The sequence below is a fragment of the Hydra viridissima genome, unplaced genomic scaffold, assembly GCF_058129835.1.
Source record: "Hydra viridissima isolate aposymbiotic clone 2 unplaced genomic scaffold, HvirCarnegie_v1 scaffold_2, whole genome shotgun sequence".
Taxonomy (NCBI): Eukaryota; Metazoa; Cnidaria; class Hydrozoa; order Anthoathecata; family Hydridae; genus Hydra; species Hydra viridissima.
The window spans coordinates 6,543,418-6,554,749 of record NW_028324301.1 but is presented as its reverse complement, the minus strand read 5'-3'; the positions used below and the strand labels follow the sequence as shown (position 1 = coordinate 6,554,749).

The 11,332-nt window shown below is 27.2% G+C and overlaps 2 protein-coding genes across 6 annotated transcripts; both read left to right on the top strand.

Annotated features, from left to right (window-relative positions):
• Positions 1-233: 233 nt before the first annotated feature.
• LOC145190594 (CDGSH iron-sulfur domain-containing protein 1-like) lies at positions 234-6,858 on the top strand. The gene is made up of 4 exons (XM_090078192.1): positions 234-268; positions 1,301-1,500; positions 2,823-2,957; positions 6,317-6,858. Exons 2-4 carry the CDS (start codon positions 1,408-1,410, stop codon positions 6,404-6,406), a joined length of 318 nt encoding a protein of 105 aa, XP_089934318.1. The 5' UTR covers positions 234-268; positions 1,301-1,407; the 3' UTR covers positions 6,407-6,858.
• Positions 6,859-7,102: 244 nt separating this feature from the next.
• On the top strand, positions 7,103-9,655 carry LOC145190585 (NF-kappa-B inhibitor-interacting Ras-like protein 1). 5 transcript variants are annotated; one of them, XR_016449704.1, is made up of 7 exons: positions 7,103-7,287; positions 7,606-7,701; positions 7,808-7,855; positions 7,961-8,057; positions 8,157-8,250; positions 8,399-8,485; positions 8,592-9,655. XR_016449704.1 is itself a non-coding variant. In XM_090078190.1 (7 exons), the coding sequence occupies exons 1-7, from the start codon at positions 7,180-7,182 to the stop codon at positions 8,666-8,668; spliced, it is 603 nt and encodes a 200-aa protein (XP_089934316.1). In that variant the 5' UTR covers positions 7,103-7,179; the 3' UTR covers positions 8,669-9,655. The 5 variants fall into 5 exon arrangements, 2 of the variants coding, with proteins under 2 accessions (XP_089934316.1, XP_089934317.1); XR_016449705.1 differs by having other exon boundaries at positions 8,145-8,250; XR_016449703.1 differs by having other exon boundaries at positions 7,965-8,057; positions 8,145-8,250; positions 8,592-8,931.
• The last annotated feature ends 1,677 nt before the right edge of the window (positions 9,656-11,332 follow it).

Sequence of the window (11,332 nt, the reverse complement as noted above, 5' to 3'; positions counted from 1 at the left end):
CTGACAGTGATATAGCGCTTGATGGAAACTAAGTTATCTTAGTATGAGGGGAAATTAAACAACCTAAGAAAAAAACTAGTCTTAAAACTTCCCGAATTTTATATCTAATAAAAAAATTGAGAGGATTGGTCCTATCAATTTTTAATGCTAAACTTTTTTTGGATAGCCGTATATTCGTGATAACTTAATCACGTTATCAGCTCATCAGAAAAACAAGTATTAAAATTTATTGGAGTGTTTACAAAAGAAAAGTTGTACTTAAATCGGAGTAAGCTTTTCTATATTTTTCATTGCATAAATATTTTTGACGATTAGAGCTTTTATAAGTGAGCTTTTCGATCTTTATTCTCTACTAAGTATGCCAGCAAGCTAGTTTATGCAAAACGTACATGTACGCAGCTGACGAAAGATGTTAATCAAAGTATTAAATCATTTACTGGTCTCATTTTAGTGCATAACAACGCTATTCTTCTTTTTTTACTTCAAAAAACACTTGCAAAATCTGATCTCTTAATTACTTTTCATGTCACAAATCGTACACATCGATTTTGTCTTCAGAAAATATAAGATGTAAAATCCTTAATTCTTTAAATATCAAACTGAGTTATACTTCTCTTAATATATTACTATGAAACTTGCTTTTAAAGAAGGCAGTTTCACGTGGAAATTTTTCCCTTCAGTTCGGTTGTGTTTATTTTGCGTATACAAATTTTTGAATCCTTTGCAAATAAACCCAAAAAGTTTGTGAAGATATTTTTTTAAGCTTACTTTATTTTCGAAAAAAAACTTTACATGGTCTCTAAACCTAATTTGGATGACAACTTGGCAACTTTGTGCCAAGTAGTCATCCAAATCAGGCTCAGAAACCATATTGCGTATATCTATTTTAAATGCACGTACGTGTGTCTGTTAAACTTCTTTAAGTGAAATTTTTTTTTTTTTTAATTCTCAAAATTTTTATGCTTGTAAATTGGAAATCTTTTTTATTTTTTCCAACATAACTTCTCTCCTCGGATTTTATGGAATCGCTTTTTTTTAGATCTGAAAGCTCAAGCGGTTCCAATCCAACTTTTTTTTATATATATAACTTTTAAATATCTTACTGAAAACGATTCCTATCTATTGGTAAAAAATCTTAATATTATAAAATCTTATTATACTGTAATGATTAACAACTCATCAATCAAGCAATTATTTAATCAATAATTTATTGACCAAAAGTAATAATGAGTATAATAGTTATTAAAAATAAAATGTAAATTATGTGTAATTACTTTTAAAAAAATTAACTTTTTTTTAGAGAATTAAGCCCCCGTTTCGAATGAAAACGGGGCTTTAGTCTTTCAGAAAGCTTTTGAGCACCGAACCGAATTGAGCAACACGTCGTGAATAAGAAAAGTCATAATCATGTCTGATCGAAATAACATACTAGTTTGCACTGCTTCCTTCGTTGCAGGAGGAGTTTTATCTTATATTGTTTCAAATATTGTTTTACCAAAGGTTAGACAATTTTTTTAAATTTATCATTTTAAATACTAAGTTGCATAGAGTAAAGTGGTTTATATAAATGAGATATATTTGCTATACACTATTAAGAAGGAAATCCTTGTTTTATATATATATATATATATATATATATATATATATATATATATATATATATATATATATATATATATATATATATATATATATATATATATATATATATATATATGTATATGTATATGTGTATGTATGTATGTATGTATGTATGTATGTATGTATGTATGTATGTATGTATGTATGTATGTATGTATGTATGTATGTATGTATGTATATATGTATGTACGTATGTATGTATGCATGTATGTATGCATGTATGTATGTATAACTATTTCAGCTAGTTTTTTAATAAATCCTAGTTGACTAAATTTGAATTAAAAACAGTTATTCTAAAGTTTTCTTGTTACTTTTTAAGTTTTCTTTCTTTTTTTTTTAATATATGCATTTTTACTTTTCAAAGGATTGTTTTAGGTTTTTAATTACAAAAGGAAACAACTATTTCCTGGGAAAAGTGCTCCACTGTAAATATTTAATTATATCATGAAGTTTTAATGTTTAATTGTATCATGAGGACAATTTACATTGGTTCAATGTAAAATTGTCCTCATTTAAATATATTCAAGTTTCAAAATAAAAGCAAACTAATGCTGTTTTTTTCAGTAAACTCTCATTGTTTGCAGAACTATGTGAAATTACTTCATATTTTTACAATGTTAAACTTAAAATTTACCTTGGGGAAAATTTTAAGTTTAACATTGTAAATTAATTTAAACACAAAAACTTTAAAGCTTTGTTTAAACCATACTTTATTTTTTAGTTTATATTGAAATCTTAACCTTAACTTTTTAGAAGTTTTAGAATTAAGATTTTAGTAAGGACCCAAACCCTAACCCTAGAACTAATATAACCCCAAACCCGGTTAACGATACCTACTCCAAAATTAGTTCACCTAAATCATTTAACACTTTTATGCATAATTTAATTCACTATGTGTCTACAAATCAGACTTATCTGTTGTATCTTAATTTTTTGTCTTTTTGTCTTAATGTCTTTAGGATTAATAATGTTATCAAGTACAGGCAGAACTTTTAAATTTTTTTTTTTTGTGTGTGTGATAAAATCATAAAAAAATTGATTGTATTTATTTTACTTTAGTTATGATTGTAAATAGAAATAGGTTTGCTTATATGAAATAAACCATGACACAATTTGCTGGGTCTGATTTTAATGTAACTAAACTAGGCTAGTAGCATTTAATGAATGTTTCTTTGATTTAGTTTTGTGGAAAAACACAACCTAATGATGTAATTAATGAATCCTTTGAAAAGGATAAAGCTAAAGTAGTTCATTCGTATGATCTTGAAGACTTAAATGAAAGTGTTGCATTTTGTAGATGCTGGAAATCAAGCAAGGTATGTTAATGTAAATAGTGCATCATAGAATGTTTTAGTGGTTTTGATAAATTTGTATAATTTTTTTATTACCGCTTTTTATCTTTTTATTTTAAAAACATGCAAAAATTTAAAAATTTATTTTATCTTTATTCAACAAACCAGTGTCAAATCACACTATTTTCTACATGCAGATGTTCTTAAAGCATGTTTATTGTTTCATAGTCAATGTTATTGTATGAGAGTAAGGTTTTAAAAAAGATGTATTTGCTCAAAAGTTATGAATTAATTAAATCTACTTTTAGCATACTTTTCAATAGGTCTTCATAAAGAAAACCTTTTGCATTTATACTTTTTCATTTGTAAGGTAATGAATTACAAGGCAGAAAAACTTTGTAGAACATGAAAGTTCTACTTAGATCTACTTATTTTATGTACACTTAACCTATTAAAAATGCTTAAAATGAATGCAATTTACTATAAAGATTAAAAATAATTAAAATTTTCTAAGGTTAAAGTATATTTATGTAATTTTTCTGTACATAGAAGTACTGTATAGCATAGAAGTACTATTATATTAGAAATATATATATATATATATATATATATATATATATATATATATATATATATATATATATATATATATATATATATATATATATATATATATATATATATATATATATATATATATATATATATATATATATATATATATATATATATATATATATATATATAATATAGAAATATATATATATTTATATATTTCCACGAATAAATTTACCTTTACAAAACTAGTTTTAAAACTTATTTTAACTTATTGCTAAGATACTATATAGTACTTCTATGCTAATAGTACTTCTATGCTATACAGTACTTCTATGTACAGAAAAATTACATAAATATACTTTAACCTTAGAAAATTTTAATTATTTTTAATCTTTATAGTAAATTGCATTCATTTTAAGCATTTTTAATAGGTTAAGTGTACATAAAATAAGTAGATCTAAGTAGAACTTTCATGTTCTACAAAGTTTTTCTGCCTTGTAATTCATTACCTTACAAATGAAAAAGTATAAATGCAAAAGGTTTTCTTTATGAAGACCTATTGAAAAGTATGCTAAAAGTAGATTTAATTAATTCATAACTTTTGAGCAAATACATCTTTTTTAAAACCTTGAATATTTTCAGATGAATATTTTCGACACTTTACGACTTTGAGGAACGTTTTTAATATTTTAACAAATACTTAATTAAAAAAAAAACATTACTTTTTGCTTTATCTAAGCCATTGATATCGTCCTTGTAAATATTTTCGGCACGAAAAAGGTCCAATTGCTTACGAGATATGTGATCGTCATAAATTAACGATCTTAAAAGTCTTCATCACTACTATTGCGTCAGAAGAAATCCCATCCTCTGTGCCATCAAGTGATGGATTTGGAAGATTTTTAACGAATAATAACTAACTTCTATATCAGTTTAAGATAAATCGAATTTTCTAAAGTTTATTAATATAGAACTCTTTATGCGTCTAAAACAGCAATATTTTAGGTGAAATAAGTTTCTTTTCATACAAAAAATTAAAATTTTTAAAAATAAGTATAACGGTTTATAGCTAAATAACAATTCTGCGCACGCGTCTTGAAAAGCTTGTAACAATAACATTAGGTATGCGAGGTAACGAATTATTTTTTCCGGAATCTTTTAGCTTTATGTCAAAATATGTAAAATATTTTAAATTCGATTTATTACAAATGACAAACACAGAAGTTTTCCCCTTAAACAATCCAGGATGTCCATTTTTGCTGTAGCCGGTCCATAAATGGTTTGCTTAAACAAACATCAAACGGTTGGACAACGCAGGTACCTCATGGTATTTCACTACTTTACGGTGTTTCAAAAATCTTTAACCGTTTTTTAAACGAACTCAGTCAAATAATTGTTAAAAAAAATCCCATACCAGCAGACTGTTATGGCGAGATAGTCTACCAGGACAACGATCCAAAACCTTTAGAATTCTTAATTCAGTACCTACTTTATCTATCTGTCCTATCGATATTTTGCTGTTTTTTTTTTTTTTTTTTTTTTTTGTCTATCAAATTTTTTTATCCCAATTCTGGAAATTCCTATTTTGTTATGTAGTACTACTGAGTCGTTTAACTGCGCAAATCTCGAACATCAAGAACATCCTCCAGTTAAACCTTTAATTTTTTCTGACATAGCGAGTTCTTCTGCTTTTTAATCAGATAGTTATTTTTTTAACTATCAAGACTGTATTCCTCGCATGGTTTCCATGATCAACTCGTTTCGATTTCTACATTAGTTCCAGTTTCTATTGTTTTCTTTCTCTAATAACCTTAAGTTGAAATTTCCTTTCAGCTAAAGAATTATTATGATCCTCTGAATACGTAATCTCTTTGAGTTCTTTTTAGAAGACATTGTTTAGAGGCAAAGTTTTTAAGAACATTAAAAAAATTTCTCAATTTACGTTAACGTCGGTCACCAGCTGCATTCCAATGCATCCGCTATTCCTATGCATTTTTTTATTTAGAAAACTTTAAAAAGTGTAATCATAAGTTATTTCCAGTTTGCATTTTTAACTTTACTTTTTCCCCATACAGTCAAAAATAATAAGTTTAAGACTCGAAAAGTCATTTAAATCGTTTTGATTAAGTCTGTTTTTTGTTTGTTTTTTTTTTCACTAATTGTGACGTTCGGATAATAGCTCGGCATTATTTTTGACAACAAAAGGAGAATAATACATGGAAACCAGCTGTTTGATTAAAAGAGATTTTTTCATTGACGTCAAGAAAATAATTGTTTGGAAATTACTTTTGACGCTTAAACTGCATCTTTACTCAATGTTCATTTGAATATGACAAAAACATTTTAAATGACTTATATGTAATTTACAGAGAGATTTTATTTAAAGTGTAATTAAACCATGTAAAGGTATTCTCTTAATTTTGGTTTTATGTTTAAAAAGTATTCTCGGCTCAGTGTTTAAGTCAAGGTCACTTGTATGACCCATTCTAAACGGCTTAAAGCCTTAACACTTGTATATGCAGTGTGTGTATTCATTTCTTTTAAAATCAAGAAGAAATTTAATTACAATAAAAAAGTTGAGGATTACTGAAATATCATTTTCCAAATAATTAAGATCAGTTGATGGTAGCCATGAACATTAAAATTTTTTAAGTTATATTTCCATTCTCGTTGTTATAATTTTTGAACTGCAAAACCAGAAATTCTTTTATAAAACATTGATCTTCGTTTCGTTTTTATGGCTTTCATTTTATTTTTAGTTTTGAGATTTATTTTGGAATTAAGCTAGGTTGAGTTTTTTTTTTTAAATATTAACATATTTTTAGTTTCCATATTGTGATGGTACACACAATGCACACAACAAGTTAGCCGGTGATAATGTTGGTCCTGTTGTCTTAAATAAGAAACAGAATTAAAGAGTTCAATTTTGGAACACAACAAGCTGCAACAAAACAGTTTTGAAGTTTCTTTTACAATATTGCACAGCTGTCTAGTTTTTTCAAGTTATTTAATTTTATTATGACAAGAAAACTTTTGTGGTGATCATGATTATGCCAGTTGATCTTCGTGATGTTATTTTTATTTTCAGCCACTAACTTGAAAATTTGGTCTAAAAATTGTTTTTAACAAATTACCACAATGTTTTTATGAAATATTTTTTAGAAATTTAAAAGCAATATTAAGCTTTTTATTTACTTATTGTCACTTTTTATTTTCATAAATTCTGCTATCAACTTAAAGATCTATTTTACTGTCATCCTAATAGATGTTTTTTAATATATGAGTTGAAATTGTATTATGAAAAGCATATTCAATCTGCTATCTCCAAAACATGTATTTTATTTCTTTTGAATGTCTGTTTTGTCAATGAGTTGTTTTTACTTGATTTCAATAAATCCTTTACGTAGTTTAGGGTGAGAAAATACCAAGGATTGTTTTCATTAGTCAATCCTTCAGAGTTTGCAAAATTGTCTTTCATTATTCTAACTTACTCTTTGTGATTAGTAACTCAGTTATTAGAATTTTTTTTCATTCGCTGTATTTATTTGACCTAATTTTTTATTTATACTATTTTATATTATATAATATTTAATAATCCAATCAGTTTATGCTGTTTCTTTTTACAAAGTTCAAAAAGCAATTTTCGTTTAGCTATAAATAACTTTAAAAAGCAATTTATCTAAAAAAAATGCCACCTGTCAAGTCCTTCACTAAAATTCTTGTGCTTGGTGCTGTTGGTGTTGGTAAAACATCAATAATTGAGCAGATTGTTTATGGTAACTATCGTCCAGAAAAAGTGAGTTGAGTTTAACTTCAAAGATTTTTTTTGTATTTTCTCCTAAATGAATGTTGTATTTAGTTGGGGTTTTATTCTTCTAATTGTGTTTACAGTTTTTTGAACTTTTTGCTTGGAAACTCGTGTGAATTGAAATAGTATTTCATTTTGCAAAAAAGTCTCCATGCAAAAGTTTTATTTCCAGCTTTTTATATCTTCACCATAAGACACTTGTTAAATTAACAGTGCTTATTAAATGTAATATTTCATTACAGTTTTTATGTTGTCTAGTAAGTTAAAGAACATAAAGTTCCTTTGATTATTTTAAAAATGAATTAGGAAATGTATTCAACAATAGAAGATACATATGATGCATGGATTGATACTGACAAGGGACAAAAAGAGAGAATTAGAATATACGATCTTAAAGGACTGGTATTGATTTTTCTTAAACTGTTTTTGATTTAAATGTAACTTTTTTTAAATCTTCTAATAAGGCTCTAAATGTTCTGTGTTTAAATTTATAAATTGTATTTTTCAGGACTTTGTAAATCCTACATTACCTTCACAGTATGTTCAGATAGTTGATGTAAGAATAATATTTATATATCAATTGCTTTCTTGAAACATACTCATAACATACTAGGTATGCATACATATATGCAATAATATTACATATATTTTGTTTTCTCAGATAGGGTGTGATGTTGGTGTTTAGCATAACTTCAAAGAAAAGTTTCACATTAATTGAACAACTTAAAAGCGATATTGAAAAAGTGAGAGGGAAAGATGTAGGTTTTCTATTGTTATTTTTTCATTCTACATATTCATCACTTTGTCTTTTTATACCAATGAAAATGAGTTTAAAAGTGAACTAGAATTTTATTTAGTTTCCGATAGTTATCCTTGGAAACAAAGTTGACCTTTCGGACTCGCGCGAGTGCGACCACGAAGGTGTCAACAAATGGGCTAACAAAGAAAAAGGTGATCTTTTAAATCATCACACGCGTCTATTTGTTTTACATTCTGAGCATCTTAAAAGCTCGATAAAGCATATGTTTAGAAACCGAAATTCTGAAAAAGCAATAAAATTCCTATTCCTATTTCTAAAGTTCAATTTGACCTTTTTCAGTTAAACTTTTTGAAGTACTGCCGATGAATCGAAATACATTACAAGAACCAATAACATTTCTCATGAAGAAAATTGCGGCATCTTCCGGTGAATATATATTTTGAACCATCACTTTCATTGAAGATTTTTTTATTCTAGATTTTTCTTTAAAATGATTTTTTGACTTTTTAGAATAATTGCTTTTTTTTTCCAGGTAAACCTAAGCCAGATGTCAAGCTTATATTTCGAAGAGGGGGCCCAAAAACTTCGGTCAAAGACGCAGACGCCTGACTGTATTCATCGCTTACAGGATCCTAAATCAACTCAAGCTACATCAATCAATTGATTTGTTCCATAAATCTAGTTCTAGTAAATGATGTATCCACCGTTGCAATCCGTTGTGCAACGCCATGAAATAGAAACTGTATATACGTAGTTTTATTAGCCATCTCAAAATCGTCAAACGCTAAAAAAAAAAAAAAGTGTTTTGGAGTTCTGATGTTGCAAACCTTTAAAGTAATGTGTGAAAAACTAAATAAAACCCTTTGTTAAAAGTCAGCTTATTTAGTTTCTAAGGTTGAATTTTCTATGCATTGGCGCTAGAATTTTAACGAATAATAAACAACTTGTATATTAATCTTTTAAAATCGAACTTTCTGAAGGTTATTAAAACTAAACACACCATCAGTTCACCTATTTATACCACCGAACGTCAAATGACCCTTTTTTATAGAATCTTACTTTTTATTTTACATCAAAATATTTCATATTTTCCATGCACTTCTCATAAATCTTTCAAAAAGACGTTTACCACAACGTATTTATTGCATTTGGAACAAGTTGTAGTTTTGTTTTCTTTACAATATCTTATTTCGCACCTCTTTCGTCCATATGAAACTGTTTTTTGTGTGTGCGTGTTTTTTTTCAAGCTTTTCTTTTTTTTTTTCTCTTGGGTAAATTGGAAATCCTCAGCCAGTTCTTCTGCTAATTTAAATAGAAATTTTTTCTTCAGTTTTCTCTTTACATAATCCCATGCCTCTATCCCAGCCAGATTTTGATTTCTCAGTGTATTTTCTTGCCGTTTGGTCCGTCATAACTAAACCATATTATTGCAGAATTTGATTGTTTCAGGTTTACGGTTTTTTGGTGTCTTCAATTTTAAATACTTTTATGCTTTGAACTGTGTACCAAGACTCTTATTTATTTTACTTTTATAAAGTTTGAGTGTACAATGTTCTGATTTGTATAGTTTTGTTGAAAAAAAGGGATATGTAAAAATGTTTTTTGCCTGGTTGGTAAATTTTGGTAGTTCTCTTATTCGCACGGACCTAGTTTTTCTTCCGCAGTAATTTTTTAGCCAGAAATAGGCTTGTAAAAAAAATTGTGGTAAAACGTTTTCCACAACCTGTAAATGTTCCATTAGTTTTAGGGGAACTGAAAGTGTTCTGTTTTCGTCCTTCCTCAAATATGGAAACCCATTTGTAATCTACTTGGTGTTTACATCCAGAATTTTATATCAAACTCATCCGGTTTGTTTGGCATATATTGTGTAAATTTACACCTTGCTTTTGTAGGGAACAGTTCATCAATGGTGATATGTTCATCAGGTTTGTTGTAGTTTTGGATATTTTGAATCGATGGATATTTGATATAAACACGTATATAACTTAAAAACATGTTAAAATTTTTATATTTGTATAAAAAATCAATCTGGGGGTCATGACCTCTCACGGTAATTTAATACAGGTTACTTTTTTTTTTTTAATGAAAAAGTTTAAACTGAAAAAAAAGATTATATAAAAATACAAAAAATTAATTTTTTATTAAAAGTTAGGCAACAAAAATTTTAATATGATACGGCTTCAATCAAATAATTGTGGCATAAACTTCAAAAAGCGTCAGGGTTATGCCACAATTATTTGATTAAAGTGTCTAGTGTTAAATTAGACATTATTGGTGTGATAAGTTTATTGGTGTTATAAAAGTTGCTATAAAAATAAGTCTAACGGTTTTAATTGAATTGCAATTCTGCGCAACGTTTTGAAAGGATGAAATAAAATAACTTAAGAAAAACGAGGTATCTCTTTTTTTTCTGGAAAAAAACCTTAAAACTTTGTATGTCTAAATATATATAAATCCGTTTTGAGTTCCCTTTTTTTCAAATGGCCGATATAAAAGTTTGTAGTTTGTTATTTGTTAAAAGTAGAAAAACCAAACGCCTGTGCTTACAACCTCTAATTTGTTTTGAGATGTCTCATCGAGGTCCTTTTTCTCGTAGCTCCTTATTTTAGTTCATCCTTTCAATTTCGGAAACAACAAATGAGTAGTCGTAAGCGTACGAGCTCTTGAAAGTTTTCACAAAATGATAGGCGCTAAATTCCTGGTTTTTTTTGCGATTTTATTACATAATAAGTTGTTTTGAAATACTGTTTAAAAATTTGATTTCATAATTAAAATTAAAAAAGAAAACATACTTCAAATGTAAGAGATGTTAGCGTCTAAAAAATCTTCATAACTAAAAATTACTTGAAAATTGAATGTCTAGAGTTTAAAAGTTCTTCGAACGCAAAATTTGTAGAGTTTTTTATTTTGATGTCATTGAGGATTTCATGTTAATGGATTGCATGCTGCGGAGGATCTAGAAAGCTGGTCAGGAGATGAATATTTGTTGAAATTAGGTCATGAGCAGAGATTTTCTTTTTGTCATAAACCAAAAAATTCCTTTTCTAAAATTAGAAAAAAAATTTTTTAGTATGATCTGGTAATTACGTCTTTTCCTCATTTTCCTATTTCTTTCTTTTTATTAGCTTTTAAGGGTGACGTTCGGCCCTATGGCCATTCCCTTGAAAACTGGTTAAAAACCGCTTCAATGTTTTAATCAAAAAGTGTGAGACGAGCAATAACACATTTTTATTTCACAACTTTATAATCATAAGTTAATTAACAAAATTTTGA

What these genes read in the sequence shown, in the direction of transcription:
- LOC145190594 (XM_090078192.1), top strand. Translation starts at nt 1,408, where the DNA reads ATGTCTGATCGAAATAACATACTAGTTTGCACTGCTTCCTTCGTTGCA. An exon ending in CAAATATTGTTTTACCAAAG is followed by an intron (nt 1,501 to 2,822) that starts GTTAGACAATTT and finishes TCTTTGATTTAG; the next exon opens with TTTTGTGGAAAAACACAACC. An exon ending in GATGCTGGAAATCAAGCAAG is followed by an intron (nt 2,958 to 6,316) that starts GTATGTTAATGT and finishes ACATATTTTTAG; the next exon opens with TTTCCATATTGTGATGGTAC.
- LOC145190585 (XM_090078190.1), top strand. Translation starts at nt 7,180, where the DNA reads ATGCCACCTGTCAAGTCCTTCACTAAAATTCTTGTGCTTGGTGCTGTT. An exon ending in GTAACTATCGTCCAGAAAAA is followed by an intron (nt 7,288 to 7,605) that starts GTGAGTTGAGTT and finishes AAAATGAATTAG; the next exon opens with GAAATGTATTCAACAATAGA. An exon ending in AGTATGTTCAGATAGTTGAT is followed by an intron (nt 7,856 to 7,964) that starts GTAAGAATAATA and finishes TTTCTCAGATAG; the next exon opens with GGTGTGATGTTGGTGTTTAG.